Source organism: Syngnathus acus, chromosome 13 (assembly GCF_901709675.1).
Source record: "Syngnathus acus chromosome 13, fSynAcu1.2, whole genome shotgun sequence".
NCBI lineage: Eukaryota > Metazoa > Chordata > Actinopteri > Syngnathiformes > Syngnathidae > Syngnathus > Syngnathus acus.
In genome coordinates this window covers 13,407,740-13,435,713 of record NC_051098.1, presented here as the reverse complement: position 1 = coordinate 13,435,713, position 27,974 = coordinate 13,407,740, and the positions used below count along the sequence as shown (strand labels likewise).

General features: G+C 48.3%; 2 protein-coding genes across 2 annotated transcripts in view; one reads left to right on the top strand and one right to left on the bottom strand.

Annotated features, from left to right (window-relative positions):
* Nucleotides 1–59: 59 nt before the first annotated feature.
* Nucleotides 60–7,881, bottom strand: rasgrp4 (RAS guanyl releasing protein 4). The gene is made up of 17 exons (XM_037267649.1): nt 7,432–7,881; nt 5,008–5,195; nt 4,575–4,686; nt 4,348–4,410; nt 4,121–4,246; nt 3,680–3,821; nt 3,326–3,499; nt 3,132–3,248; nt 2,727–3,002; nt 2,552–2,632; nt 2,161–2,265; nt 1,891–2,000; nt 1,659–1,809; nt 1,542–1,578; nt 844–975; nt 591–778; nt 60–519 (listed from the first exon to the last, which is right to left on the bottom strand). Exons 1-17 carry the CDS (start codon nt 7,446–7,448, stop codon nt 406–408), a joined length of 2,133 nt encoding a protein of 710 aa, XP_037123544.1. The 5' UTR covers nt 7,449–7,881; the 3' UTR covers nt 60–405.
* A 2,784-nt stretch (nt 7,882–10,665) lies between these two features.
* The window catches only part of ryr1b (ryanodine receptor 1b (skeletal)), a 36,340-nt gene continuing 19,031 nt past the window's right edge, over nt 10,666–27,974 (top strand). Inside the window, 50 exon segments of the mRNA XM_037268665.1 lie at nt 10,666–10,880; nt 14,305–14,427; nt 14,503–14,604; nt 15,702–15,776; nt 15,846–15,924; nt 16,049–16,161; nt 16,225–16,324; nt 16,427–16,523; nt 16,732–16,806; nt 16,913–17,069; nt 17,336–17,500; nt 17,564–17,685; nt 17,769–17,955; nt 18,024–18,159; nt 18,232–18,327; nt 18,402–18,520; nt 18,583–18,716; nt 18,800–18,977; nt 18,979–19,042; nt 19,116–19,308; nt 19,388–19,604; nt 19,695–19,799; nt 19,959–20,062; nt 20,153–20,236; nt 20,316–20,475; nt 20,538–20,685; nt 20,748–20,953; nt 21,009–21,183; nt 21,262–21,470; nt 21,596–21,942; nt 22,026–22,161; nt 22,251–22,411; nt 22,482–22,644; nt 22,827–22,913; nt 22,991–23,217; nt 23,430–23,874; nt 23,973–24,506; nt 24,592–24,792; nt 24,859–24,970; nt 25,040–25,183; nt 25,396–25,669; nt 25,763–25,880; nt 26,062–26,194; nt 26,258–26,488; nt 26,550–26,733; nt 26,791–26,902; nt 26,972–27,092; nt 27,174–27,343; nt 27,412–27,632; nt 27,703–27,793. Of these exon segments, the coding sequence (XP_037124560.1) occupies nt 10,833–10,880; nt 14,305–14,427; nt 14,503–14,604; nt 15,702–15,776; nt 15,846–15,924; nt 16,049–16,161; nt 16,225–16,324; nt 16,427–16,523; nt 16,732–16,806; nt 16,913–17,069; nt 17,336–17,500; nt 17,564–17,685; nt 17,769–17,955; nt 18,024–18,159; nt 18,232–18,327; nt 18,402–18,520; nt 18,583–18,716; nt 18,800–18,977; nt 18,979–19,042; nt 19,116–19,308; nt 19,388–19,604; nt 19,695–19,799; nt 19,959–20,062; nt 20,153–20,236; nt 20,316–20,475; nt 20,538–20,685; nt 20,748–20,953; nt 21,009–21,183; nt 21,262–21,470; nt 21,596–21,942; nt 22,026–22,161; nt 22,251–22,411; nt 22,482–22,644; nt 22,827–22,913; nt 22,991–23,217; nt 23,430–23,874; nt 23,973–24,506; nt 24,592–24,792; nt 24,859–24,970; nt 25,040–25,183; nt 25,396–25,669; nt 25,763–25,880; nt 26,062–26,194; nt 26,258–26,488; nt 26,550–26,733; nt 26,791–26,902; nt 26,972–27,092; nt 27,174–27,343; nt 27,412–27,632; nt 27,703–27,793 (7,983 nt within the window). The 5' untranslated portion in view covers nt 10,666–10,832.

The window sequence follows — 27,974 nt, the reverse complement described above, 5'->3', positions numbered from 1 at the left end:
ATAAAATAAATAATTTTTGTTCAGGCTCATGTACTTCACAGTCACATATGCCAAGATAAGACTTTGTAATTTTTCACTTTTAATTCTTTATCCTTGGTGGGGAGTCACAAAATACGTCACATCAATGAGATTCATATACATGAGAACTGTCAAATAAAAATGCATCTTTCCTCTCATACACTTTGAGCTTTTTTGTGGTAGCTGCCACACTTCAAAACACACCCACACACACACAAATGAATGGCAATTCTGCTTTAGTGTTCATTTTCCTCCACACACTCAATCCTGGATCCGGAAACTGCTCGTGATATTCCCAAGAAACGTAGCACCAGAGACATGACCGGAAACAAAAAAAAAAAAAAAGTATTTGTGGTGGAGAAAGTTCATGTGCCTGCCGCTCGATGGTCAATCGGGCTCCCGGCTCCTCTCTTTGCAGAGGTGAAGCTCCTCCAGCTTCTCTTGCAGGAAGGAGATGGGCATGGAGCACCCGCGATTCCTTTGAGAAGGCAGTGTGTTGGCCTGACACACACACACACACACACACGTTAACATGTTAACTTGAAGTGAAGGTTGCAGGCTTGGCGTCTCACCTGTCCAGGAATGGTGTGGTTGTACACCCTACGCTCCTTCTTCTCCTGGGGGGTCCACAACCCGGGGTCCGTCTGAGTGGAGCGGTCCCACAGAGCCGCAGAGTCTGTGCTTTTCCTGAAGGGGGCGCAGCCCTTAGGGTGTTCGGAGTCGTTGCCGTGGGGGAACACGAAGGCGTCTTCCTCGGAACCTGATGAGGGTGGGGGGTTAGGGTGCATGGTGCTGTATGAATTGTGGCCTGGGGGGGGTACGTACTCCACACACTCCCTTTAACTCGGGAGTCAGCAGCGGGGGTGCACGGGCAGGAGCCGCTGGTGCTTTTATGTTTCTTCAAGCACTCCATCCCCACCAGATCCCGGCAGTGTCTGTGGCAGTTCATCCCGCAATCTGACGAGAAACACAGCTTTAATCATTTCTACTTTTCTTTTCCGGACTTCAACACGCGACACTTTTTCAGGGTTTTGCAGCAAAATCAGGATCTGGTGGATCTGGTGGAGTCTTGACCATAGTTTTTGTGTGTGTCCCCTCTGGCCATATTTAGCTACTGCACTTAAGGCAGTGCACACCTTGCAAGGATCAAAAGTAAGATGGCCACCGCAAGTCATGTTCATGTGTGGAGTGTGCAGGCAGGCCACTCTGTTTTGTTTTGTTTTTCTTCAGCTTTGGTTGGTATTCAACTCAATATTTTGAATGACTTTCAAGCTGGGAAGATTGGAATAGTTTCTACGTTTATTAATTAAGCCATCCATAAGCTGCTGTGCTTCTTGACCTCACCTCAACAAACAAATGGTGAGTGAATGCTTTGAGTATTACCCTACCTTTGAATTTATGAAATAAGGCATTTGCAGCTTGCATTATTACTCTTCAAACTACCATTTTGAAAATGTGTCTCTGGGAAAAGATTTAAGCTATCACTGATGTGCTTGGTTAGCCATTTTTATTTGCTGACTTACCTTTACAGTGGTAGCCTTGCTTGATGACGCCCCACAACTGCAACATGATACAACCATGTTATTTTTCATTCCAAATGGTTTTAGCGTTTTTTGTTTTTTTTTATTATAAAGACTGACAAAGCCGCCGCAGGTGTCGCAGAAGGTGGGCCTCTTATAAGTGGTCTCGTGGAAGTTGTGCGCGTCGTTAAAGTTATAGCCCAGCTTGGCGCACACCGACATCCCGCGCATAAAATACGACGTCATCTCCTCTCGGCTGATTTGACCGTGCCTGAGGAGAACGGCCATTTTTGAAAATGTCGCTTTGATAACAAATTGTTGGATATTATCCTGTATGCGAGAAAAGTGTCACCTGTCAGTTTGCTGCGTGCAGAAGGAGAAGGGAAAATTGGCGGAGATGTTCTCAAAGTCCTCCAGCGGGATGTAGCCGTCCTGCTTGTGTGCGTAGTTTTTCATGATGGACTAAAGGGGGCGACAAAGAGTGTTGAGAACTTCTCCTTTGCGCTACCAGTTAATAAGGAAGTGAAAATCGAGTGTGGGTGTGACGTTCACTAATTTATAATTACCTCTCACATAAACACTGAAAAAAATACCGCTCATGTCCCTCATGTGTTGTACTCACATCCACCATTTGTTTGACGTGTTTGGAAATGGTGTCGGGGTCCAGGCGGGGGGTGACCCCTGACCCCCACTCTGCCACCACCGGCGGTTTCACTGGAGTGACAGGCTGCAGTCGTAAAAGAAAACAAAAGAAGTTACGCGCACTCATACACACGTACACGTCGTTACACCCTAACTTGATACTTTGATGCGGTTGAGTGACGGTTGCGCTTTGCTCGCTTTACTCGCATGCCCACACCGCTAACCCAAACGTAGTTTTCAGACATTAAATGAGGTTAAGGGTTTTTTTTTTTTGTGGCGTGAGCACCCATGAGGAGGAAAAAGCTTAATAGGTCTATGAAATCCATTTCAGAGGTTGAATAGCACACTTGGTGAGCACAGAGGAGACTGACCTGGATCTTGGGGTTCTTGGGTTCCTTGGTGTAGGAGAGTTCGTAGATCTGGTCCTCGGTGTAGTAGAGATCTAGAGAGAGCTGAAGCATTAAAGACATCATTGGTGACATTCCTCCATTGAGGTCTGGTTCTGGCTCCGGTTCGTGGTTTCGGGACCAGGTCTGGGTCTCCTACCGTCAAAAGATGCAGGAGGTCTTTGTTGGCCTCGAACGGCGGCGTGAGGCGGTGCAGCTCCAGGAGCTCGTTGACGTTGCTGTGAAGGTGCTGCAGTTTGCTCAGGTTGATCTTGTCGCCGTCCACGTAGTCGGGCAAGGCCTCGTTGAGGGAGATCAGGTCTTTGAGGTGCACCCCCAGGATGGGAACCTTGAAGCCGGAGCACTCGCTGTATAGACGGCGGTAGTTGCTGTAGTTGCTGCGCGATGACAGGAGCTCCGTCATCTCGCTCAGTGCCTGATGACGTCATGGCGGAAGGTGCTCAGAAAAGATTCGGAATTGTTTAGACTTTTGGACTCTATATAAAAAAAAATTCTTCTGGTATGGTTAACTGACGTGAAAGGTTGCCGCGAGCCATCGGTGTACCTTGGTGACGTCAGGAGGCAGAAGGTTGTACGTGTCTTTTAGACGGGAGATGGCGCTGTGGCAGAGGCCTCCGGTGACGGCCATCAACGTGTTAAAGTTCTGCAGAACTCGGAGTCTCTACGCATACAAACGGATCGTCTTGTGAAATGATTTTTATAACGCAGGGAAAGGAAGAAGCTAAAAATGTCGCCCACCTGAGCTACGTGAATGAACTTGGTGAAGACTTGTGCTCTCTGCTGGGCCGTGTGCCTGCTGAGGATCATGAGCTGGACCCATTGGGAAACGCCGTTGCACATCATGACCGAGCGCTCCAGCGCCGGGTTGTCCCGCACCGAGCCACGCACCACGTAGCTGCGGTAGTCCAGGAACTGATCAATCCACAGCCGTCACACATGTTGTGAAAAAAGTGGGCAAGAAAATTGGACATCAAATGATTGCATACAGATAGTTAAAATTGAGTAAATTCAACACGCAATTTTTTTCCAGTGTATCGAAGAATTACAATTAGGGGCACGTCTGTGTGCTTAAAAGAAATACTTGAGTCTGACCGAAACGCTGCAGAAGTTTTTGAACTCCAAGTAGCTGAGGTGCTCGGCCATCTCGTCGGGCTCCATGTGGTCAAAGATGAGCGACACCTTCCGTTTCTTCACCGAAGGCGAGGGGCCCTGTGACACGTTCACGTGGGGGCTTCTGGGGAAAAAGACAGATTTAGTTGACTGACCATGCCACTCAGAAGCTACTTTTGGACTTTAGTTTACAAGTGTGGCTGTTAAAGTATTTAGGATCAAGATAATTATTAGTCCTCCGTGAGCCCAAACATGTAGCAGTTTTTTATTGCATTAATTTTTTACGACATTGATCTGGGGGAAATTAAGGCAACCGCACTGAGTACGTTTCAAATCCAAACCGGGAGGGGCAAGTCAGGATGTGAGTGTTCCTTTAAAAACAGGTTTGTACAGAAGCCAAGTAGTAAAAAAAAAAAATCTCACGGGCACGACGTGTCGATGATCTGCGCCTCCTCCCCGTCCGATCGCACCAACGCCCACAGGTCCCCCATGGTCTGCTCCAGAAGGGGGTCAGCCTCAAACACGGCGGGGAACTGGCCGATCCAGGTCCTGGCCACCGGGGCGCGACAGCAAAGTGTGTTTAGTAAGCACAAAAACGGGGCGGGAGGAAAAAACCGGTTCTGTCAGGACTGGAGTGAGTTGTCACTCACCTGACCAGGTGGCATACTTGACCCCGCCTCAGGCCTCGCTTGTCATCGGGGCTGTCCTTATACGTGAGAGACAGTCAAGGAGAACATGTTCCTTCCTGCTTATTCTGGAATATTTCTCACACTTGCAAAATTTGACCTGCAGTCCGGCCTCGTCGTGAAAAAGTCACGTGTGCTATTTCAATTAATTTGACCGCGAAAGTGGCGCCGCCACGTGACCACGAGGATATAAGGCCAGGAGCTTCTGGGCGAAGGTCTGCGACGAGACCACCCAACTGTGCATCATCAACGTCATGTGGACCATGTGGGACCCTCGCTGGCTGCACAGCTTCCCCTCTGAATCTGCGCAACACGTAGATTTAGCGTTACCTCCGCCAAGGAAGCGGTATTATGGCAATTCATCAAACAATCTAAGCAGGGAGGGGGGGGGGACGAAATTTTTCCTTTTTTTTGTGGCAATGAGGTGGTCATTCCTATCGCCTTTCGCTGATCACATGGTCCCTGGGGCCCAAAACTTTGAGACCCCCCCGCCCCCTCACCTCCCCACTCACCCCTTGGCAGAACAAAAAGCCTCATTGTGTGAGAACCCCCCCCCCCCCCTCTACTTCCCTGTACTGGCCCTCATTTGCATAAGCAGGTTGCGATCAAATGTGCGCGACTGACCGAAGCAGCCAAGGCAGCGGAGAATGAGCTCATCCAGGCTGGCGGCGCTGGCGCTGGGGGCCGGCGAGGGGCCCTGCAGGGCCCGGCTGATATCCTGCGGATTGGGACATGTGTTGCGTCTGTGCGGCACTTTCTGCCGCGGCGACTTCCTGCTCTTCAGCGCGCCGGTACTCTCACAGTTGGGCTTCCTGAGAACAAGTAGGCCGCAGATAAGTCCAACACAATGCGGTCACGACATTTAGTCACGCTAACAGTCGTCGACGGGTGCTTAAAATTTGGGATCTCAAAATTTGGGGGAAAATGATTCAAAACCCGCCGACCACACTGTGGAATGAAATCGAATGAGACATTTTTTTAGACACTGATTTAGTCCCAAAAGATTGTAAAGCTCCAAACTAAAGTAAAAATAAAATAAAAAATAAAGGGAAGAATGTGATTTTGTTTGTGTATTTGCGTGGCTCCAGCGTGTTGTGTGTAATGTGTAGAAATGTGTGTGTGTCGCGCATGTGTGCAACCGTGCTGCTGCCAAATAATATTGTGACATTACCAGGAAACGCTGCGAGTTCAGAGAAATGACGACAAGTTCCCTGAATGGCCAGACCTACATCCCCTTCTCTTATACACGCACACGCACATGCACACACTCGAGCGCTTACCCAAGTAGTGAAAAAAATACACGTCGGTCCAGTGATGACTACATTCATATTTCTACTGCAGGAAGGACAGGGGCACAACAACTAAGTCACTGAATAATAATCTGCAATTACACTACGAAGAAAAATTTAAAAAAAATATTCGATTAATCGGTCAGGCCCTAAATTGAACGTCAAAATGAAGCCTAAAATGAAGAATATGTAAATATATTGTCCTAATTTACTTCTAATAAACTCAGAAATCTGTTGCTTCAAGTATAGCTACTGCAACATGGAGGCTGATTAGTGTTAGCATTAAGCTAGCAGCCCGATAGGCTAAAATAGTTGGTTGTTTTAAAGATTTGTCTTTATTTTGTGTTCCATTTGACCGTGAACTTCAACTGGAAGTGAAATCGCTCTGCTGTACTTAACGGATAAATCCATATTTCAAATGTAAATTTGCAACGGTCGTCTTTTTAACCTTTTCGCTTTATGACTCATAGTAAATGCGACCAATTATTTTTTTCTTGACGTGGTTTTTGGGTATTTCCCCCTCATCGCACATGAACAGCAGGTGAGAGATATCAAGAATGAACTCGCGAGCGAGGAAGTCGTTCACCTTTTCCTCACTAACTTTCTTCATCCCCCTGTGTGCTACTCAAATCGGAAAACTGTTTCCTCTTTGGAAACCCCCCTTTTTATGTTCCCATCTATGTCAGGACTCCTGGCAACAGCAAGCCCACCCGATGCCCCCCCCTTCCCTCTCCTGCCTCGACACAGGCCGAGCGATATGCAAATTCACCCTTTCTGTCCCTAATTGATTAATTAAAGGCCGAGAATAAATGAACGATTGCTTTAAAGCATGTGAAAAGCTCTTACATGATAATGATATTTTAGCAGCACCCGATTAGAGTATTGAAACTGGCACCGCATGATTTTTTTTTTGCAGCACGAAGTGTCACGCATCGTTGCGTGTCGATCACGTCATCTGATAAGAGCTGCGCTCGCAACTGCTCTGGCCGCAAAAGAAGTCTGAAGCATTTCCTGTAGCGACATCAAAAACCCTAAAGTTCAGTTGTTATTTCACTTTTATGTGTAATTTTTCATATAGGTGTATTGTTTATGTTCATAGCATAGTGTTCTTTTCATGAACACTTTAGACCTACTAGGCTACTGTATTTCAAGGCGGTCATTATGGAGGAAGCCAAAATTTTTCTTTTCCTTTTTCTTTTCACAAATGCGTTTCAATACGCAGATTTTCACTATTTGCAGTCAGCCCGGTCCTGATACCCGCAATTAGTAGGTGTCAATTACACGCTCTTCCACTAGATGGCAGAAGTCACATTGAACCTTACTTCTACCGACGTATCCAGCTTTTTGCCATTTATACAATAGAAAAACTTCCCATTGAATCAAACAGGCCTCGATTTACACCGAAACCGCTCGATTGTTGAGTAAATTGCAACAAGATGTCATTATATTTTTTTGCACTATTTTTAAATCGTTAAAGGTGAGCTCAGGAGACTGTTGAATGTTGAGCTATGAAGTATACTGATATGCAGGTCAAAGAAGTTAGCTGTGTCTGTGTGTGTCACCTGTCATCACCTGCTACTACTCTTGCACCACAACACTCAAATGGCTGATGCAAACATAAAACTCCCCAAACAAATTAACACCTTTTTTTTTTAACCACAGTGCCATGCACCGTATGAGTCATGACCTCAAAACCCTCTCACTCACACATACACACCACACACACACGGATGTTTTAATGCACTTTTGTTTGCGTTACCTCTTGGTCTTGTTCATTGCGGCTTCTTTCTCTCCGCGGCCTCCTCCTCCTCCTGGGCAGCATCTGAGCACGGCGTACCTACAGCTCCATGCTTGACCCCTTCTCCTCCTCCTTCTCTTCTTCGTCGTCCTCCTCAAAATCTTCACCTTCCGGCCATCCACAAAACCGCCCCCCCCCCCTCACCTCACCCCGAAAGTCAGTCAAGCCCCTCTCCGAGCATGTGCGGTGAGCACAGAACAGCAGAGGCAGACTTCATGCACCTGTCATCAAGGAGTCCTTTGCAGAAAGAAGGCCGAGCACCAGTGTGGCCAAACGTAGAGCTGGGGGTGGGGGGGGGGAAGAAAAAAAAGTCACTTGTCGCGTCTACATAAACAAGTCAGCATCTTAAATGGAGGAACTGGCTCTGGCAGATAGGGGAACTTGCATCAGTTTCTCTGCGTGTGTGTGTGTGTGTGCAAGGGGGAGGGGTGAGGCCACAGAGAGAATGGTGCACACATGCAGCGCTTGTATAGGAAGGAGGAGAGCTGCAGGCAGCTCGGCCAGCAAAGAGGGGGGGGGGGGGATGAACAATCATCAGTGTACCCCAGGAAGCAGCCTCTGCTGCCTTGTTTGAGCCACTTCCCATAGGAAATCGTGGAAATAGAAAAAGTCCGCTTGCATGGGCCAGCTGTCTCCATCGTGCAACTTTTATTCACCCCACACAAGATGTTTGGAGTGACCTTTTTTTGTCACATGACTGTAAAAAAAATAACTGTAATGAAAGTCGCCTAATTGTTAAACCTAAATTTAAATTGACGTTGTTAGACTTGGCAAAAGTTGCAATTGGTGAAAAAAACAAGTTTTGTTTCATTTCTTTATTTTGGATTTACATGCAAGCATTTTCTTTATTGACTTGAACAATGTCTGGTGAGGTTCACTGCTTAACAAGTTTAGTCAACATGTTGACATATCAACGTTTCATGAAACAGGAAAACATCAAGTGAGAACACCACTAATTTGTTTGTACAAAAATGAGTAATAGTAATTTATTATTATTTTTATTATTATTATTATGATCATCAAGAACACCTGATGTGTTAGGAAAAAAATGAGGGCAAGGTCAGCATAAGTGCAAAAAACAAATCGAGTTCATCATCAGCGTTTAAAAAAATTTTGATCAGTTGTCATGCCGGGATCAAGCTAGGGCTCGCGGACCCCCGGGTTTCCAGGAACCCTGATTTGAGACGATCCCCATATCAGGTTGCCGCTCCTGATGTCTTCTTTCTTCTCCTGGAACTGTCATGTGTGAGGGTGGCAAGCGAGCAGACAGGCCACGTAGTGTTTGCACTTGTGAATGTGGCCGTGCAGCTGGACAGGGGCAGCTCAATGGCATCCTTGTTTGAACATGAGGAGGACATTAAGCACCCGAGTGTGCAGAGGTGGCCTCTTTTTTTGCTGCAGGAAGCTAAGCTGCCTGGCTTGGCACGGAGGGGCGATATGGCATCGAGGAAGCTGCAGGCAAGATGCAGAGCAGAGCGGGTGAGGGAGCAGACGTCCTACCGTCCGTGCATACAAAATCACATCAGGAGACTCTGAGGATAAGAAAGGCCAATTTACTACTATATAGCTGTGAAGTAGCAATTCTGCAGTCATCTTAAAGACAAAATAAAGTGAATTCAGTATTGCATTTGACTTTTTCTGGTTCAGAGCATCAGGATTTTTTTTATTTTTTTTAAAATAATTGTACTTTTGTTGATTATTTTGCGAGATTTGATGATATTTTGCTCCACCGGTGACCTGAACTAGAAGGAAGTGCTTCGTCCTGTTTTTCCGAGCACGGAAGGTGGTGCCATAACCTCTTAGTCTGACACGACTTGTTGGCTATTAACCTATTCCGCTCTCGTGTTCTTATTTTTTCTACTCATTTTCATTTGTTTGTTGTTTTTATTTCTTAGGTGGCCATGACAAGTACTTCCATCTTTCCTCGGCATCTTCCCGGCTGCATAGAAGAGCGCAATCCCTCCACTGAGCCCGAATATTAACACAATGTCGCCATCTTTTGGCGTAACAACGCAACTACACAAGTAGACGCCAAGTCATGACTTGGGCGAAAATGGAGCCACGGTTGGAGCTGGGCTGCAATGGGACTTCAATTCCCATAATGCACCTCGCGTGGTCGTCTTCGGTGGCGCGTCACCAAGTGGGTTGCTTGTCTACGTCCTGCCGGCGGCAGGCGGCGGTTTTGTCCCTCCAACGCCTTCTCCCTTACCTGCCGCAGTGGGCGATGGAGGAGAGGATGACCGACGCCACATGGATGCCGAGCAGGTAAGAACGCCAATGTGTGGGAGTGTGTGCGCGTGCGTGTGCTGCATCTGCATGAGGACTGTCCCTCATGCAGATCCACCTCCCCCGAAATGATTTTGGCAAATTCCAGTGTTTCCCCAACCTATACTGAGCCAAAGTCCATATTTTACATTTGGAAATATCCCACCAATAAAAAAAAAAAAGCCGACCTATTGGCGCTTAGCTAGTGCAAATTTGTGTTGTGCTTTTTCTTTAATACCATAAGATGCCACAAGATGGCGCCTAAAACCCTAACTATTAGGAAAGTGGTCACTTGTGTCAGGAAAGTATGTTTAAATGATATGCCTTGACTGTTCGAATAATAATTAGTAATTTTAGCCTGGATTGTTTGAGTCCTCATTCCACGTGTATTAAAAAATAAATAAAAATTAACTGCTTGCCATTTCCATGCTGTAATGGGATTTTAGGTGTTAATTATTTTGTTTTCTGAGGGTTCACTGTTAATGGTTATTTTTATGATATTTCTGCAGATTAATGGTGAATTGGATCAACAAAAATCATTTTTCCATTAATTTATCAAAGACAGGATTCATTTAAAGCGGACAATGCAGAAAATAAAAATTCGATTTTGGAATTGCAATTGTGTTATTTGATCAAACACCACTGATCACTAACCAGTTTGCTTTCACTGAGGATTACAGAAATTTAAAAAAAATCTGTTGAAAGGCTAAAAAAAGGAAATGTCAAATCGGAAATTGACGTGAGTTTCTGAATGTGGTGGTGGACATGTACAGCGGCTGCCCCCCCCCCAATCCTTTTTTAGCTTCAGACATGACGAAGGAGGGGCGGGAGGAGTATGTGTCAGCGTGAAGGAGTGGCACTCCTTCTTCTACAAACATGGTGGCATGGCAAGGTGGCTGCCCCTCCCTCCCTCCCTTCCTTCCTCCCTCTCTCGCACTGTGAGAGTTGACCCGGACGGGTGCTGTCCTCCAGCACAGCCACACGCTCTCACACCGAGAGAAACCGAGAGAGAGGGGGGGAGAAGAGGAGATCACGCAAAGCCAACTAAAGGATCTTGTCTTGTCTTTGGAGGTGGTGCCACTAACGCGCACTGAAGGATGGCGGAAGGGGGCGAGGGAGAGGAGGAGATCCAGTTCCTGCGAACGGTGAGTCCGCAGAAGAAGTTTATATTAGTTAATATTGACCCAGTTAAAGTTACATTGGTCACCACTGGTTTGGATTTGATTGACAGGGCAGCATATGGAGACTGAATTCTCATTGCACCCCAAAAAAAAAACCTCATCACACAGTGGTCAGTCCCATCTGTTAGCCACAGTTATCTATTTTTACCCGAGGAAAGGGAACTCAAGTGTTTGCTGGGAGCTGTCCAGATGTTGCTCAGTTACAGAAAACCCCCAAAGTTGCTGGTTGACTTCAGATTTTTTTGTTTTTTGGGGGAAATTCATCTGGCCATAAATGATGGCCATATAGTTCAATCTTGTTTACATCGGGCCGTGACACATTTCTCCACAAAAGCAGTTGATCAGGGGTGTGTAGACTTTTGATATCGACTGTAATGGATGGAAGCAAGACCTGTCCATTCAAGTATTTCACTGCTCGGTCTTCCAGGTTTATTATAAATTTTTAATAAGTGATGGACATCAATGACATGGTGAGGGTGATGCGTTCAATGACCACAAAGTCGGGACACTTTGAACTCACTGCACTGCTCCGCTTTGCTTAAATCCTCATCACATGGTTTCCGGACGCCATGTTTCTATGAAGTCGGCAATATTTGGAAAAATGGAGTCATTAGCCATTTTGTAAACGCTAGCCGTACTTCTTCTTCTCTTGAATATAAAAGCTGTGTCATCGTTTGCGCCTCTCGTGGCCGAGAAAGACACTTTCAAGTTGTATTTGAGTTTCAGTCTATAATTGAAGCTGCTTTTTATAGTGTGTCACTAAAAGTGTGCACCCTGGAGGGAGAAGCTGGAGCAGCCATTGGCCTACTTGCTAGCATCTTTTGGGACATGCTGGTTTTTCTCCGAACAAATCAATTTTTTTTTCATAGAAAAAAACCCAGATGCCTTTTAAAAAGTCATTATGTGACTTGAATGTTAATAATATTCAAATAAATCCATCTCTGCAGTCATGCAGAAGGATAATTTTTATTTTCTGACCATTTTCGTCTTTCCTCGGCATCAGTGGCTTCTCTCCCTCACCTTTATCTTCATCACTTTGCATCTTTACGTGACTATATTTTCAAAACAAAAATCATTTGACTCCGACGCGGATGCTGCCTTGATCCGAAGGATTTTGCTGGCAAAGCGGGGCTCCATAAGTGTTGAGCCCTGCGGACGAACACATCCAGCGAGACACACACATGCACGGCACCTGTTGCCGCTTATGTACACAATGAACAGGTGGTCTTCTCTTGTCTGACATCAGGCTGAGAGCTCATTGTTGAGCCATCCCGCTAAAGCTAGCTAGTCGTGGATTTTATCAGATCAAAGATTTCCACCATCAATCCCATCGATTGATTTTCCTTCTCGTCATTTGTCGTCCATTTGACTTGATTGCTTGTCCTGCTTCTAAAACGTGTTGCTGTCTACTCAGAAGCTAGCGCCCAAGTATCTGCCGGTCAGCAGAAGGAGGCAACGTGATCTTGACAGGTGCAGCCGCCCAAAATAGTCGGAGCGGAGCGAAGGGCTCGGGCCTCAAGCGCAGGCAAAGAGCCGATGGCGCAAAGAAAGATCGAGATAGCATCGAGCTCCCCCCGCTGAGTCATTTTCAAAAGAGAAGTCTTCACATTGTTTCGGTTGCGGCATGGATTTTTCAATGCTTTTTGCAGGTGACACATTTGAGGCACCACTGCAGTCCCCACCCGCCTTTAAATTGTTTGTTATTGCGTATATTAATCATTTAAGCCACAAATATACTGCAAACTATTTCCCCCCCAAAACTGTTTGATACAGTAATTTGTATAATTGCAAACTTGTCGAACAACACTGCTGTTAAAAATAAATGGCTTTCAGATTTGATTTGGGAAAAGTGAGCCGGAAATAATTGTGAATGTCGCCAAGAGATAAACACTGGCGGTGCTAGGATTTTTTCTTTCGGGGGGCAGGGCTCCCACAGCCCCCCCACTCTAGCTCCACCGATGATAACGCCTCCATCGTTTTTTTGGTAGCTTCAAGATTTGAATAGTCACTTAGCAGCATACCTATAGAGATGCTAACTAGCATTAAGCTAGCAGAAAAATGCCCCGCCATTCTTTGTCTGTAAATACAGAACAGCGACATGCCTGTAAAATTCCAACATTTTATGGACTACTGGAGCTCGACATGGGTGTTTATGTTAAGAGTGAGGAGCCCGTTGTGCGTCATGACAACTTGGCATAGCTTGCGGCGCGTGGCGCCGGCTTGTTACACCATTTGAGGGCTTTACATGGCTTTAGATGTCAGTTCATCAAATTGTCTCCTGCGTGGTCCACATGTTTGAGTCAATCCAGCAGAAGTTGAAGTAAGACCTGCTAAACACGTAAGGATTTTTCAAATCCCAAAGATTGTTGATAGACAAAATTAATTTCCACACTAAGAGGAAACAAAATTGTCATAGTATATTACAAAGGTGATAACCGGACATCCTGACCTTGACTCAGAAATGTCTTGACTCCTTGGAACGTGGGGAGATTATCAAATAATCAGGGCGTGTGTTTGGCTGGCTGCAAAGTGTCAACCTTCAAATGCGGAAGGCGGCCTCTATTAATAAAGCGCTGAGTTAAGTGGCAAAATTTGCGCGGCCTCTGCGCTAGCTTCCAACCTGGACAACTCTGTGGGAAGACGAGCGAGTGTGCCACTGTGCAAAATCATCCCGAATGATTGCGCGAGCGCAAGACTGTGCTCCGAAGGCCAGCGGACATTTTGGGCCTGAGGAACGATAGATGATCAGGTGCTTGCGAGGGGACACCGTTTGGCAAAGGCCTGAGTTTTTACGAGGTCACCCGTCGGAGTCACTTTCCATTTTCCCGCTGTGCCTCATAAACAGCAGCGTGTGGCCCTGGACCCAAAATTTGAACGTTTGAAAGCATGTGAGCAGAAAAAATGAGTCAGGTGAAGTGGTGGATCTTCTTGCGTGTGTAATAGCTGAGCGCAGGCAACAGCTGAGAATGGCAAGTGTCAGGTGGGGGGATGGAGGGGGGGGCGTTTATCGCTTGTGTTTTGCACCAGTCAAATTACTGTCTGGACTGTTAGCGCTCGGCTCGGGGCGTGTGCTCACCTCGTTTCCTTTCTTCACCTACGTGACGCAAAAAAAATAAATGAACCTAAAACAACACAAAACAACACAAACCAAATCAAAACAAAAAACAAAACAATACAAAGCAAAACACAACACAACACAAAACAGAATAACACAAAACAACACAAAACAAAACAACACAAATGAAAACAAACCAATACAAACAAAACCGAACTATGAGACATGTTCTCCTCCACAACTTATTGTCTTGAACGACAGACATCGGTAACATGAGGTACGAGTTAATTTTTTGCAGTCTCAGCATGTGACGGAATTTTTTTTTTTGTACAGGACGACCAGGTGGTTCTGCAGTGCACCGCTTCCATCTTGAAGGAGCAGCAGATCAAACTTTGTCTGTCCTGCGAGGGCTTTGGGAACCGCCTCTGCTTCCTGGAGACCACGTCCAACGCCCAGGTGACTCATCGCTCACCTCCAACAATTTTAAACCAATTTTTGATTGTCCGTGACTCCTCTTTCTTTCTCTTTCAGAAAGTGCCTCCTGATTTGGCAATATGCAGCTTCATTCTGGAGCAGTCGCTGTCGGTGCGTGCCCTGCAGGAGATGCTGGCCAACACGGTGGAGATGACCGAGGTAGGAATCCAGGGAAAAATTTTCAACGATGTCGAGATTGTCTCAAAATATTTGTCATCCAAAACTACTGCTACATTTTTTTTTTTTTTTTTTTGCGATGGTTTTTAATGCTATGTGGACACCCTCCCCCTCAGGCAGTCGATTTGGACAAATGGGTATGTGTGTGAACATCAACCTCGATATCTCTGTTGACATCTTCATATTCCCGTCCTTGCACATTTGTGTCTGTTTCGAGCAGGGCTGTCATCATGTTTCGTCGATTGTATTTGAGCTCTACAAATGTCTGTGATGTCATTGGCACCATGTCTCACGTGATGTCAGTCTTATTATTATTATTTTTTGCTCACGCCACAATGGCATACACGGCCATGATGCATATTCAAAATAGACATCAAAACAAATGAAAGCGCTCCGTTTGCAGCGTTAGCTCCATGTCGGGCAGCCCAGATGAAGATTAGCAAGGCGAGTCGGGAGGTTGAGAATAGCATGGCATGCGGCCCAGTGGAGTGCCCGGCCCACCTCTGTGGGAGGGGCAACGAGACACCACCCGAGTTGTCCCCCCCCCCCTCGCCTCTCCCTGACACACACAAGCACGACCACCTGTCCTGACAAAGTTAGCGCCGGAGCTAACGGTGTGACGGTAGTACTTGACATACCTGAACCGTGTGATCCGTGGGGATTAGGAATACTTAACCCCGCATAAAAGGCCATTGTCGTCACCCTGACTGAATTGTTTTGGTGAAACAATCCGTCCTTGTGGCATGTCGAAAAACCGCAACAGATTTAGTAAATCCCTTTTATCGTCGTTCCCGTAGCATTATGATTTATGATTGGTAGGGCTGTTATCAATTTTTTAAAGACCGATACTAGTACGATACTGATACCAAGAACCGATACCACTACTTTTGATACATAAACGTTACCTCGAACAGATGATTTTTGAAAAATACTTTTCTATATCAATATTGCATGAAATTAATGGCAATTTTCTTTTCTTCTAATTTCTAGTTCCTGATTGTAAAACGGTATCGCCAAAGTTGCGACACCATTAACTGTAGTTATCCGTTTTGAATAATTGTTTTATTGCTCCCCCCCAGTCCTCGCAAGGTGGCGGCCATCGCACCTTGTTGTACGGTCATGCCATCCTTCTCAGGCACAACCACTCGGGCATGGTAAGTCCAATTGTTTTTTTTTGTGTGTTTTTTTTGTATAACATTTCTAAATCCAGACTCTCCCTCCAGTACCTGAGCTGTTTGACCACATCTCGCTCGCTCACGGACAAGCTGGCCTTTGACGTGGGCCTGCAAGAAGATTCCACCGGTAAATTATTTGCATTTTTCCTGCTATCTGTAATGCCTTCAAGTGCCAGAAGATGGCGCCAAAGCCTCGGTTGTATTACCTTGTAACATTTAAGCTCGCCCGCCTCCATGTTCTCGCCACGCAGGCGAAGCGTGTTGGTGGACGATTCATCCCGCCTCCAAGCAGAGGTCTGAAGGTGAAAAGGTGCGCGTGGGGGATGACCTCATCCTTGTCAGCGTTTCCTCCGAGAGATACCTGGTGAGACTCCTCGTAAAAGCAAACCGGTTTGTATCGAGTTGACCTTCCTCCTTTGTCCCTCAGCACCTTTCCTACGCTAGTGGAGATCTGATGGTGGACGCCTCCTTCATGCAGACTCTGTGGAATATGAACCCCATTAGTTCTGGATGTGAACTCGCTGAAGGTGCAAACACACTAACAAATACATTAACAATAAGATAGTAAGATGAATAATTAGCATTGTTAAGCCAAGCGTGTCGGGAACTCCGTTTGTTGTTGTTTTCAGGGTTCCTGACGGGCGGTCACGTTCTCAGGCTCTTCCACGGTCACATGGACGAGTGTCTGAGCATCTCCACACCGGAGGAAGGAGAGGAGAAGCGAAGGTCAGGAGAAACAGCGTAAAATTCCTTCTTTCTTTATTTATTTGTTTATTTTTTTTGTTATTTTGTAATTGATATTTTATTGGTATTATTAAATTTTATAACTTTTGTCATGTTTCAGTTTTTTTCTCCAGCTTAAACTTTTATGTTGTAACAAAATAACAAAAAATGTATTGTCTATTATTTTCCAGTCATCTTTTGTGTGTTTCAGAATGGCTCACTACGAAGGCGGTGCCGTTTGCAGCCAGGCTCGTTCGCTGTGGCGGTTGGAGCCTTTGCGAATCAGGTGACTAGAAACAAGTCAACTTTAACAAGTAACTTTTCTTTATTCTCCCAAAAATATTACCTGAACCACGAACGACTTTTTTTTTTTTTTTCTCCGTTGCCTCCAGTTGGAGCGGGAGCCACTTAAAGTGGGGGCAATCTTTCCGCATCCGCCACATCACCACGGGCCGGTACCTGTGTCTGGATGAGGAGAAGGGCCTGATGGTGGCGGACGCGGACCAAGCCAACACCAAAGTGTCTGCCTTCTGCTTCCGCGCCTCCAAGGTCTGATACAAGCTTTTTTTTTTCCCACAAAAATGTCCTCCAACATCCCACAACAGGCCTTTTAAAGCCACACGCATTCAGTCACAGCTAGTACACCCCTGTAAAATGTCACAATAGTGACCCCTAGCGGACAAAAAGAACATTGCATGCATTCACGAAGCTGAAAATCAATATTTGGTTGCTCCGTCATAGATGTGGCTGAATCTTTTTCTCTGAGTCGTGTAGCTCTGTCATTCTTTATTTTCTAATTGTTCTCCGGCGAGCAGGAGAAGGTGGACGTGGCTCACAAGCGAGACGTGGAGGGCATGGGCATCCCGGAGATCAAGTACGGCGAGTCCATGTGCTTCGTGCAGCACGTGTCCACCGGCCTGTGGCTGACGTACGCCGCGCTGGACGCCAAAGCGGCGCGTCTGGGGATGATGAAGAGGAAGGTGCGCTTCTTTGAAGAACCTCCACATATCGGAGCCGTTCCGTGATGGCTCCTTTACTTCCAGGTCATCCTGCACCAAGAAGGACACATGGACGACGCCCTGACTGTGTCTCGCTCCCAGACCGAGGAGTCTCAAGCAGCTCGGATGATTTATAGCACCATGGGCCTCTTTAGGCAGTTCATCAAGTACGCACATCAAAGTTTCTGCTCATCTTCAGGCCAATGCTTCAAAAATCATCGGTTGGTGGATTTGTCCGCCTTGTCTCCAGGGGTTTGGACTCTCTGACCGCCAAGAACAAATCTCCTGGGCCTTTGTCTCTCCCTCTGGAGAGCGTCATCCTCTCCCTGCAGGATCTCATCTTCTACTTCCGTCCTCCTGAGGAGGAGCTGGAGCACGAGGAGAAGCAAACCAAGCTTCGCTCCCTTCGTAACCGGCAGAATCTCTTCCAGGAGGAGGTAGGCGGCGCCGCGTGAGTTTCGGACTTGAGCTTCTATTCCTGCTGGTCCGTGTCTTTCTCCGCCAGGGGATGATCACCATCGTGCTGGAGTGCATCGACCGGCTCAACGTGTACAACACGGCGGCCCACTTCTCGGAATTTGCAGGCGAGGAAGCGGCAGAGTCCTGGAAGGAGATTGTCAATCTTCTCTACGAGCTGCTGGGTACGACAACCGCTGCGTGAAGATCAACAAGCGCATGCATGTCACGTGATGACTTTGCCATCTTTTGGAAAGCTTCGCTCATCAGGGGCAACCGCTCCAACTGCGCCTTGTTCTGCGACAACCTGGACTGGCTGGTCAGCAAACTGGACCGCCTGGAGGCCTCATCTGGTATCAAATCATCTGAACAAATATCATGACTGTAGAGTTTTTTTAATTTTATTTATATTTGATTTATTATTTAGGTATTCTGGAGGTGCTCTACTGTGTGCTCATTGAAAGCCCCGAGGTTCTAAACATCATCCAAGAGAACCACATCAAGTCCATCATCTCTCTCCTGGACAAGCATGGACGGAACCACAAGGTGCGTTTAGGAGATTTTATCCTCAGATGATATTTTAGTCATATATGTATATATTTTTTTAGGTTCTGGATGTCCTGCGCTCTCTCTGCGTGTGTAACGGTGTGGCTGTGAGGTCCAATCAGAACCGCATCACTGAGAACCTGCTTCCGGCCCGAGATCTCCTGCTGCAGACCAACATTGTAAATTATGTAACCAGGTACTCAATCCAGTACCGATACCAAGAAGCACCGACACCACTTTAGATACATCAACATACTAATTGTGACGATGTGTGCTCAGCGTCCGGCCAAATATCTTCTTGGGCACGTGCGAGGGCTCCACGCAGTACAAGAAGTGGTACTACGAGATGATGGTGGACTACGTGGAACCCTTCGTGACGGCGCAGGCGTCGCACCTCCGCGTGGGCTGGGCCATGACGGAAGGCTACAGCCCCTACCCCGGAGGTGGCGAGGGCTGGGGGGGGCAACGGCGTGGGCGACGACCTCTACTCGTACGGCTTCGACGGCCTCCACTTGTGGTCGGGTAAGATGGCGGGCCGTCGGAACTTGAGGCCGGATTTCCTGACGATGGAGTTGCGTTTTTTTTTCTCAATCAGGCACGGTGGCGCGGCAGGTGGCGTCACCCACCGCGCACACTTTGGCGGCGGATGACGTGGTCAGTTGTTGTCTGGATCTGAGCGTGCCCAGTATCTCCTTCCGGATCAACGGGCACCCCGTTCAGGGCATGTTTGAAAACTTCAACGTGGACGCCCTTTTCTTCCCCGTCATCAGCTTCTCAGCGGGAGTCAAGTAAGATCAACGCCTCCCCCCCCCCTCCCTTACCTGTTGGATGTCCGTTGACATTTCCCACGCCCGCTCTCTTCTCCAGAGCTCGCTTCCTGCTGGGCGGTCGCCACGGCGATTTCAAGTTCATGCCGCCGCCGGGTTACGCGCCGTGCTATGAGGCGCTCCTGCCCCGAGAGCGGATGCGCATCGAGCCCATCAAGGAGTACAAACACGACTTCAGCGGCGTGCGCAACCTTCTGGGGCCAACCCTGTCGCTCACCCACACCTCTTTCACGCCGTGTCCCGTGGACACCGTTCAGGTAATTAAAAAAATAAGCACAAAATGATTGATATATATGAATATGTTCCTTAATATGAATATTAATGACCTTACCTATCGACGGGTGCAGATTGTGCTGCCGCCACACCTCGAGAGAATCCGAGAGAAGCTGGCGGAGAATATTCACGAGCTGTGGGCGATCACTCGCATCGAGCAGGGATGGACCTACGGGATTGTGAGTCTGGAATTGGATGACTGTAATAACTCAAATAAACAAAAACAATCAAATTAATAATAATAAAATAATAAAAATAATAAAATACTAATAAAAATAATAAATAAGTAATATATACATAAATGCTACTTTTTTTTTTAATTTAATTATTTTTTACAGTTGAGAGATGACAACAAGAAGCTTCATCCCTGCCTGGTGGACTTCCAGAATCTCCCGGAGCCCGAGAGGAACTACAACCTGCAGATGTCCGGAGAGACGCTTAAGTGAGCTTCTTGTTGGGATTTGAACTCGAAAGGACTCAACACTCGACTTTGACTTGGCTTGATGTCTGTTTTGGCGACGTGGTCTCACAGGACTCTCCTGGCTCTGGGCTGCCATGTGGGCATGGGTGACGAGAAAGCCGAGGAGAACCTCAAGAAAATTAAGCTGCCAAAGACGTACGTACGGTCTCCAATATGTTTTGACGGTCATCACAAATATTTGAGGTGAAAAAAAACGCATTTGTGCTTTGTGTAGCTACATAATGAGCAACGGATACAAGCCGGCGCCACTTGACCTCAACCACGTCAAGCTGACACCCAACCAGAACCAGCTGGTGGAAAAACTGGCCGAAAACGGACATAACGTTTGGGCAAGAGATCGTGTCCGACAGGGCTGGACTTACAGCATAGTGCAGGTACAGAAATTTACCGAGTCCTCTCGGAAGAATCACTTTGACTTTGTGGACTTTTGTTTCAGGACATCCTCAACAAGCGAAACCCTCGTCTGGTGCCTTACAACTTGCTGGACGAGAGAACCAAGAAGACCAACAGGGACAGCGTCAACAACGCCGTCCGCACGCTCATCGGCTACGGCTACAACATTGAGCCTCCGGACCAGGAGAGCAGTGAGTCCAAACACAAGCTTTTGACAATCGGGCCAAGGTCTCAGAATCTTCTTCCGCCGCAGCCGGCCACGGCCTGGAGAACATCCGCGGCGATAAGGTTCGACTCTTCAGGGCCGAGAGGTCGTACGCCATCACGCAAGGGAAGTGGTACTTTGAGTTTGAGGCGGTGACCACGGGCGAGATGCGAGTGGGCTGGGCTCGTCCCAACGTCCGCTCCGACACCGAGCTGGGAGCCGATGAGCTCGCGTACGTCTTCAACGGCAACAAGGTGAGTCCGACTCAATCCAAAAGTGTTGCGGTTCCTCACATTTTTCCGTTTTCAGGCGCAACGGTGGCACATCGGCAACGAGCCCTTCGGCCGCCAGTGGCAGTCCGGCGACGTGGTGGGCTGCATGATCGACCTGATCGAGATGAACATCATGTTCACGCTCAACGGCGAAATGCTGATCAGCGACTCTGGCTCGGAGATGGCGTTCAAAGATATTGAAATTGGCGAAGGTGAGAAAGAAGAACAATTTGACATGATCTGGAAGTGGTTTGAAATATGGAATTTTTTTATTTTTTTTAACTCCTCAGGTTTCATCCCAGTTTGCGCTTTGGGCTTGTCCCAGGTCGGCCGAATTAATCTGGGCCAGAATGTGAGCAGCCTGCGCTACTTCGCCATCTGCGGCCTTCAGGAAGGCTTCGAGCCCTTCGCCATCAACATGAAGCGGGACATCACCATGTGGTTCAGCAAAAGCCTGCCCCAGTTTCAGCCCGTCTCCACCGACCACAACCACCTGGAGGTAACCCTCGACTGTCTCTTGACTATCTCAAATCATCTTTCCCCATTGAAATGAATGGAAATGCAATTAATCCGTTCCATAAAGACTACTAGACTGGACAAAATCACTGGTCATCAATTCCTTAGGTCTCCCGAGTGGACGGGACCGTGGACAGTGCCCCCTGCCTGAAGCTGACCCACAAGACCTTCGGCTCGCAGAACGCCAACACGGACATGATGTTCCTCAGGCTCAGCATGCCCGTCCAGTTCCACGAGATCTTCAAGATCCCGGCGGGTACCACGCTGCTCACCCGTACGCTCACCATTCCCGAGGACGAAGTGGTGGTGGTGGAGCCCGACTCGGAGTATGAGGTCCTCAAGAAGTCGGCCAGCCGTAAAGAGCAGGAGGAAGACAAGAAGGAGCCGTCTGTACCCAAAGAGATCTCGGTGGAAAACGAGAAGGACGCCATGTCAGAGAAAGGAAAGAAAAGAGGGTAAGATTAATAACTCATCAATTATAAGTGCTGTTTCTGTGCTGATGGACTCAAAGCAAACAATTCTCCTTTCTACACCTTAGATTTTTCTTCAAGGCCAAGAAGGCGGCCATGACACCTCTTGCGCCTCCCCCCGCCCCGCCGACCGTGCCCCGTTTGGTGGAAGACGTGGTCCCTGACGACCGAGACGACCCCGAGATCATTCTGAACACCACCACTGTAAGTCTTTGGTTTTTAGTTGTCCATATATTGTAATTCGCAAACATTTTTAGGATTTTTTCTAACTCTGCCTGGCATTTTGCTTCCAGTATTACTATTCGATAAGGATCTTTGCCGGGCAGGAGCCGACGGGCGTGTGGATCGGTTGGGTTACTCCCGACTACCACCAGTTTGATCCAACTTTCGATCTCTCCAAAGTACGGAACGTCACGGTCACTGTGGGTGACGACAAAGGCAACATCCACGACAGGTTGGTTCGTCTCACGTCGTTGCTGGTGTTCGTGAAGTTTCAGCGGACGGTTGTGATTGTTTCCGTGCAGCATGAAGCACAGCAACTGTTACATGGTTTGGGGAGGGGACCTGATCAGCACTCAGCAGACCCGCTTCAGTCAGGAGGACATGGTGGTCGGCTGCCTGGTGGACTTGGCCACGGGGCTCATGACCTTCACGGCCAATGGAAAGGAAATTAACACCTTCTACCAGGTGAGTTGTTGCAAAATTGTATTTCTTTTCATTTTCGGGGAGAGCTGCCCGAGAGTCTCATCCGCCCATTCATAACATAGAAAAAAGGGATATTACGTCATTATTTTCAATGATGAGTTTTCTCGTCGCTGGGATGTAAAGAGTTAAGTGCGGAAGATAAAACCAGCAATTTTCCATCTCAGGTGGAGCCCAACACCAAGCTGTTCCCTGCTGTCTTCATCCAACCTTCCAGCCAGAACATGGTCCAACTGGAGCTGGGAAAACTCAAGGTCCGATCCCGACGCCCACATTTCCCCTTTTCGCTTCCCTCCCGACACTCTCAAACCTTCTTCGCTCCGCCCCTCAGAACATCATGCCCATCTCGGCCGCCATGTTCCGCAGCGAGCGCAAGAACCCGGTGCCCCAGTGCCCCCCGAGGCTGGACGTCCAAATGCTGACCCCGGTCATCTGGAGCCGGATGCCCAATCGCTTCCTCAACCCCGAGGTGGGCAAAGTGAATGAGAAGCTGGGCTGGATGGTGGAGTGCAGCGAACCTCTTGTCATGATGGCTCTGCACATCCCCGAGGAGAACAGGTAGGACGGCAAAAATAATCAATCGATCTTGCTATCTAGCTAGCTATTTAGCTAGCTAATCTAGAAAATGAAGCCGTTTTTTTGGGAGGTTTGGTCGATTTGAAAATTTCAGTCTACTATATCAAAATGTCAAGTTGAAATCAGTGAATTGCTCAGCGCTATTTGGAAGCGTGCGATTGTCCTAAAGATGAAGCAAATGTTTCCGCGTTCAGGTGTATTGACATCCTGGAGCTGTCGGAGCGCCAGGACCTGATGAAGTTCCACTACCACACCCTGATGCTCTACTGCGCCGTATGCGCCCTGGGCAACAACCGCGTGGCCCACGCTCTTTGCAGCCACGTGGACGAATCGCAGCTCTTCTACGCCATCGAGAACACCTACTTGCCCGGTCCTCTCCGCAGCGGCTACTACGACCTCCTCATCAGTATCCACCTGGAGTCGGCCAAGCGGGCGCGCCTGGGCACCAACAAGGAGTTCATCGTGCCCATGACGGAGGAAACGCTCAGCATCAGCCTCTATCCGGACACCAAGAAGGCCCATTCCCTTCCCGGCGTGGGTCTCAACACCTGCTTGCGACCGAAACTTCATTTCTCCTCCATCAATTTTGTGGGCATGGATCCGGATTTGTATACGCTGAGTCCAATTTTCCCACTGCAGGTGAGAGTCATGAAGAAGTTCATGAACGTGGCCCACCAAAATGATTTGATGATTTTTGGGGCTCTGTAACGTTTTTGATTTCTTCCCGCCCACTCCAGGAGCTAAAGACGCTAGCCATTAGCATGCTAACGGAAGCCGTGCTAGACGGTAGCCAGGCCATGCGCGACCCTGTGGGAGGTAGCGTGGAGTTCCACTTTGTTCCCATCCTCAAGCTGATCAGCACACTGCTCATCATGGGCATCTTCAACGACGAGGATACCAAGCACATCCTGAAGATGATCGATCCCAACGTGTTCAGAGGGAAGGAAGAGGAGGAAGAGGCGCCAACGGAGGAAGCCAAAGGCCAAGCGGACGGGGAGAAGGAGGAAGGGGATGAAGCCGAGCTGGAGGACGAGGGTGTGGGGGAGGAGGAAGAGGAGCTGAAAGCTTTGGAGAAAGGAGAGCACCAGGAGGACAAAGAGCCCAAGGAGGAGGCAGAAGAGACCAAAGAGGAAGATGAGGCCAAAGGGGATAAAGCAGAAGAGGAGGCGAAGAAGGAGGCTGAGTTGCTGGAGGCAGAATTGAAGGAAGAAGAAGAAGGTCTGGAGGAGGGATTGCTCCAGATGAAGTTGCCGGAATCTGTCAAACTGCAGGTTGGACACTTCTGAGACTGCTTTGAAAAAATCTCCTCCGGAACATGACCTCAATTTTTGCTTTGTTTTGTGAAATCTTTCTCAGATGTGCACGCTCCTGCAGTACTTCTGCGACTGCGAGCTACGCCATCGCGTGGAGGCCATCGTGGCCTACTCGGACAACTTTGTGCACGAAATTCAGAGCAACCAGCGCGTCCGTTACAACGAGCTCATGAGAGCCTTCACCATGACGGCCGCCGAGACGGCGCGCAAGACTCGCGAGTTCCGCTCGCCGCCGCAGGACCAGGTACAGTGAGAACGCAGGAACATGAGCAAAAATATGTCAAATTGATTTCTTTTTGACGACTTTCAGGTTCTTCTGCTGACCAATTTCAAACACAGTCCTGAGGATGACGATTGTCCTGTGCCCGAGGATGTTCGGGACACTCTGGGAGAGTTTCACAATGACCTCCTCCTTCACTGCGGTGAGGACACCCGCAAACATCTCCCGTTCTGCTTCTTGTTCTAAACCGCTCTTCATTCCCCTCCCGAAGGCGTACATATCGAAGAGGAGACGGAGGAAGAGGAGGTGGACACCTCGCTGAGTGGAAGACTTCTCAGTCTGGTGGACAAAGTGACAAAGTTGCGAAAGAAGGAAGAGGAGGAGAAGCCCGAGGTGGAGGAGGAGCCTAAACCCAGTAAGATCCCACACATAGAAAAATGCGAATTATTGGAGAAATGTGGAAGGAAGGAAATATCGGCAAGACTTTTAATTCTTCTTAGTAAGTCACAATGTCCCGTAACTGCTCACCCCTCCCCTCTCTGCTCTGCCGAGAAGGAGAGAAGAAAAAGTGAAGCGGACAATCGTACTCCATGCGGAAAAGTCTTTTCAAAGTTTCTCACCACGCAGGCACCCTTCAGGAGCTGATCTCCCACACCATGATCCACTGGGCCCAGGAATCGTTCATCCAGAACCCGGAGCTGGTTCGCCTGATGTTCAGCCTGCTCCACCGGCAGTACGACGGCCTGGGCGAGCTGATCCGGGCGCTGCCCAAAGCGTACGCCATCAACGCCGTGTCCTACCAGGACACCATGGACCTGCTGGAGTGTCTGGGCCAGATCCGATCGTTGCTCATCGTCCAGATGGGCCCGGAAGAGGAGCGCCTCATGATCCAGAGCATCGGGTCTGAATTGAGTGCACTTGGTCCACATCCAAAGTCAGATATAAAAAACAAATATTTGATAAAAACTAAATTGAACTTTTTTTTTTTTCTCAGGAATATCATGAACAACAAGGTGTTCTACCAGCACCCCAATTTGATGAGAGCTCTTGGTATGCACGAGACGGTCATGGAGGTGATGGTCAACGTGTTGGGTGGCGGAGGAGACTCAAAGGTAAATAAATAAACAAAATAAAAAATAAATATATAGATTTTTAATAAATAAATAAATAAATAAATAAATAAATAAATAAATAAAATCTGCATCAAAGGTAAATATTATTTTTTTTTTTTAAAACTCCATCACGCTGTGTTGATGGAGCCACTCACTCACTATTCCACATTTTGCTCGGCAGGAGATCCGCTTCCCCCAAATGGTGACCAACTGCTGCCGCTTCTTGTGCTACTTCTGCCGAATCAGCCGACAGAACCAGCGCTCCATGTTTGACCATCTGGGCTACCTGCTCCAGAACAGTGGCATCGGACTGGGTCGGTTATCTGTCCAATCGAAACTCTAAATCTTGTTCTGATAATGAACCCAAATATTTGTAGGCATGCGGGGCTCCACTCCTCTGGACGTTGCGGCGGCCTCTTGCATCGACAACAACGAGCTGGCTTTGGCACTGCAGGAGCAGGACCTGGAGATGGTGGTGACGTACTTGGCGGGCTGCGGCCTGCAGATGTGCCCCATGCTGCTGTCCAAGGGCTACCCCGACATTGGCTGGAACCCCTGCGGAGGGGAACGATATTTGGACTTCCTGCGCTTTGCCGTCTTTGTGAATGGTAACGGTGCCGACTCCATCTTGGACCGGCCACTCTCTTTATCCTTCCCGTCCCTCTTTAGGAGAGAGCGTGGAGGAGAACGCCAACGTGGTGGTGCGTCTTCTCATCCGCCGGCCCGAGTGCTTCGGCCCGGCGTTGCGAGGTGAGGGCGGCAACGGTCTGCTGGCCGCCATGGAGGAGGCCATCAAGATCTCGGAGGACCCGGCGAGGGACGGACCCACTGTCAAAAAAGACAGACGCTTCATGTAGGTGTCCATCTCAAACCTTTTTGGGTCCAGAAAACTCATATTTTTTCTCGTCAGGTTCGGTGGTGAGGAGCAACAGGAAGAGAGCCGCGTGCATCTGGGGAACGCCATCATGTCCTTCTACTCGGCCCTCATTGACCTGCTGGGCCGCTGCGCCCCGGAGATGCACGTGGGTGGAGATCTTAGTCCTCTCACTTCTCCAGATGTAGAAACTAATGCGTCTTTATTCATCCGCCAGCTGATCGAAGCAGGCAAGGGCGAAGCTCTGAGGATCCGAGCCATCCTGAGGTCTCTGGTGCCCATCGAAGATCTTGTTGGAGTCATCAGTTTGCCCGTACAGATTCCTTCGCACGGAAAAGGTCAAGTACAAATTCTAGATTTTGTTTTGATTTGGGTGACGCGTTTGTTTGATTTCATTTTTTTTCGTTTCCGTGTTGCAGACGGTCAGGTTGTAGAGCCCAAGATGTCCGGAAGCTTCGTGCCCGACCACAAAGCCTCCATGGTCCTCTTCCTGGACAGAGTCTACGGTATCGAGAACCAGGACTTCCTGCTGCACGTGCTGGAGGTCGGCTTCCTGCCCGACATGCGAGCTGCGGCTTCTCTCGACACCGTGAGTCCTTCGGCGGACCGACCGTTGGTCGAGCGGCAAACCGGAAACTCTGAGCTCTCGTCTTCCAGCCGGCTTTCAGCACCACGGAAATGGCGCTGGCGCTGAACCGCTACCTCTGCTCGGCCGTCCTACCTCTGCTCACCAAATGCGCCCCGCTGTTCGCCGGCACCGATCACCGCGCCATCATGATCGACTCCATGCTGCACACCATCTACCGGCTGTCCCGCGGCCGAGCCCTCACCAAGGCCCAGCGAGACGTCATCGAGGAGTGCCTCATGTGGCTCTGCAAGTCAGTCGGGTCGCCAAGCGGGCCGGGTCGACGTGACCCGTGTTGCTTATTTGTGACGTATTGTCGGCAGGTACCTCCGGCCGTCCATGCTTCAGCATCTGCTCAGGCGGCTGGTGTTTGACGTGCCCATCCTCAACGAATATGCAAAGATGTCGCTCAAGGTTTGCCTCATCATTTATTTTATTTTTTTGCACTATGTTGGGTATAAGATGTCAAACTCATTTTTGTCGCGGGCCGCATCGTTTGTTATGACTGTCAACCCAAATAAATGTCATGTAAATAATTTTGAAATCACAATTATTAATTTTAAAATCGAAATTATTACATTAGTGATATTACTAA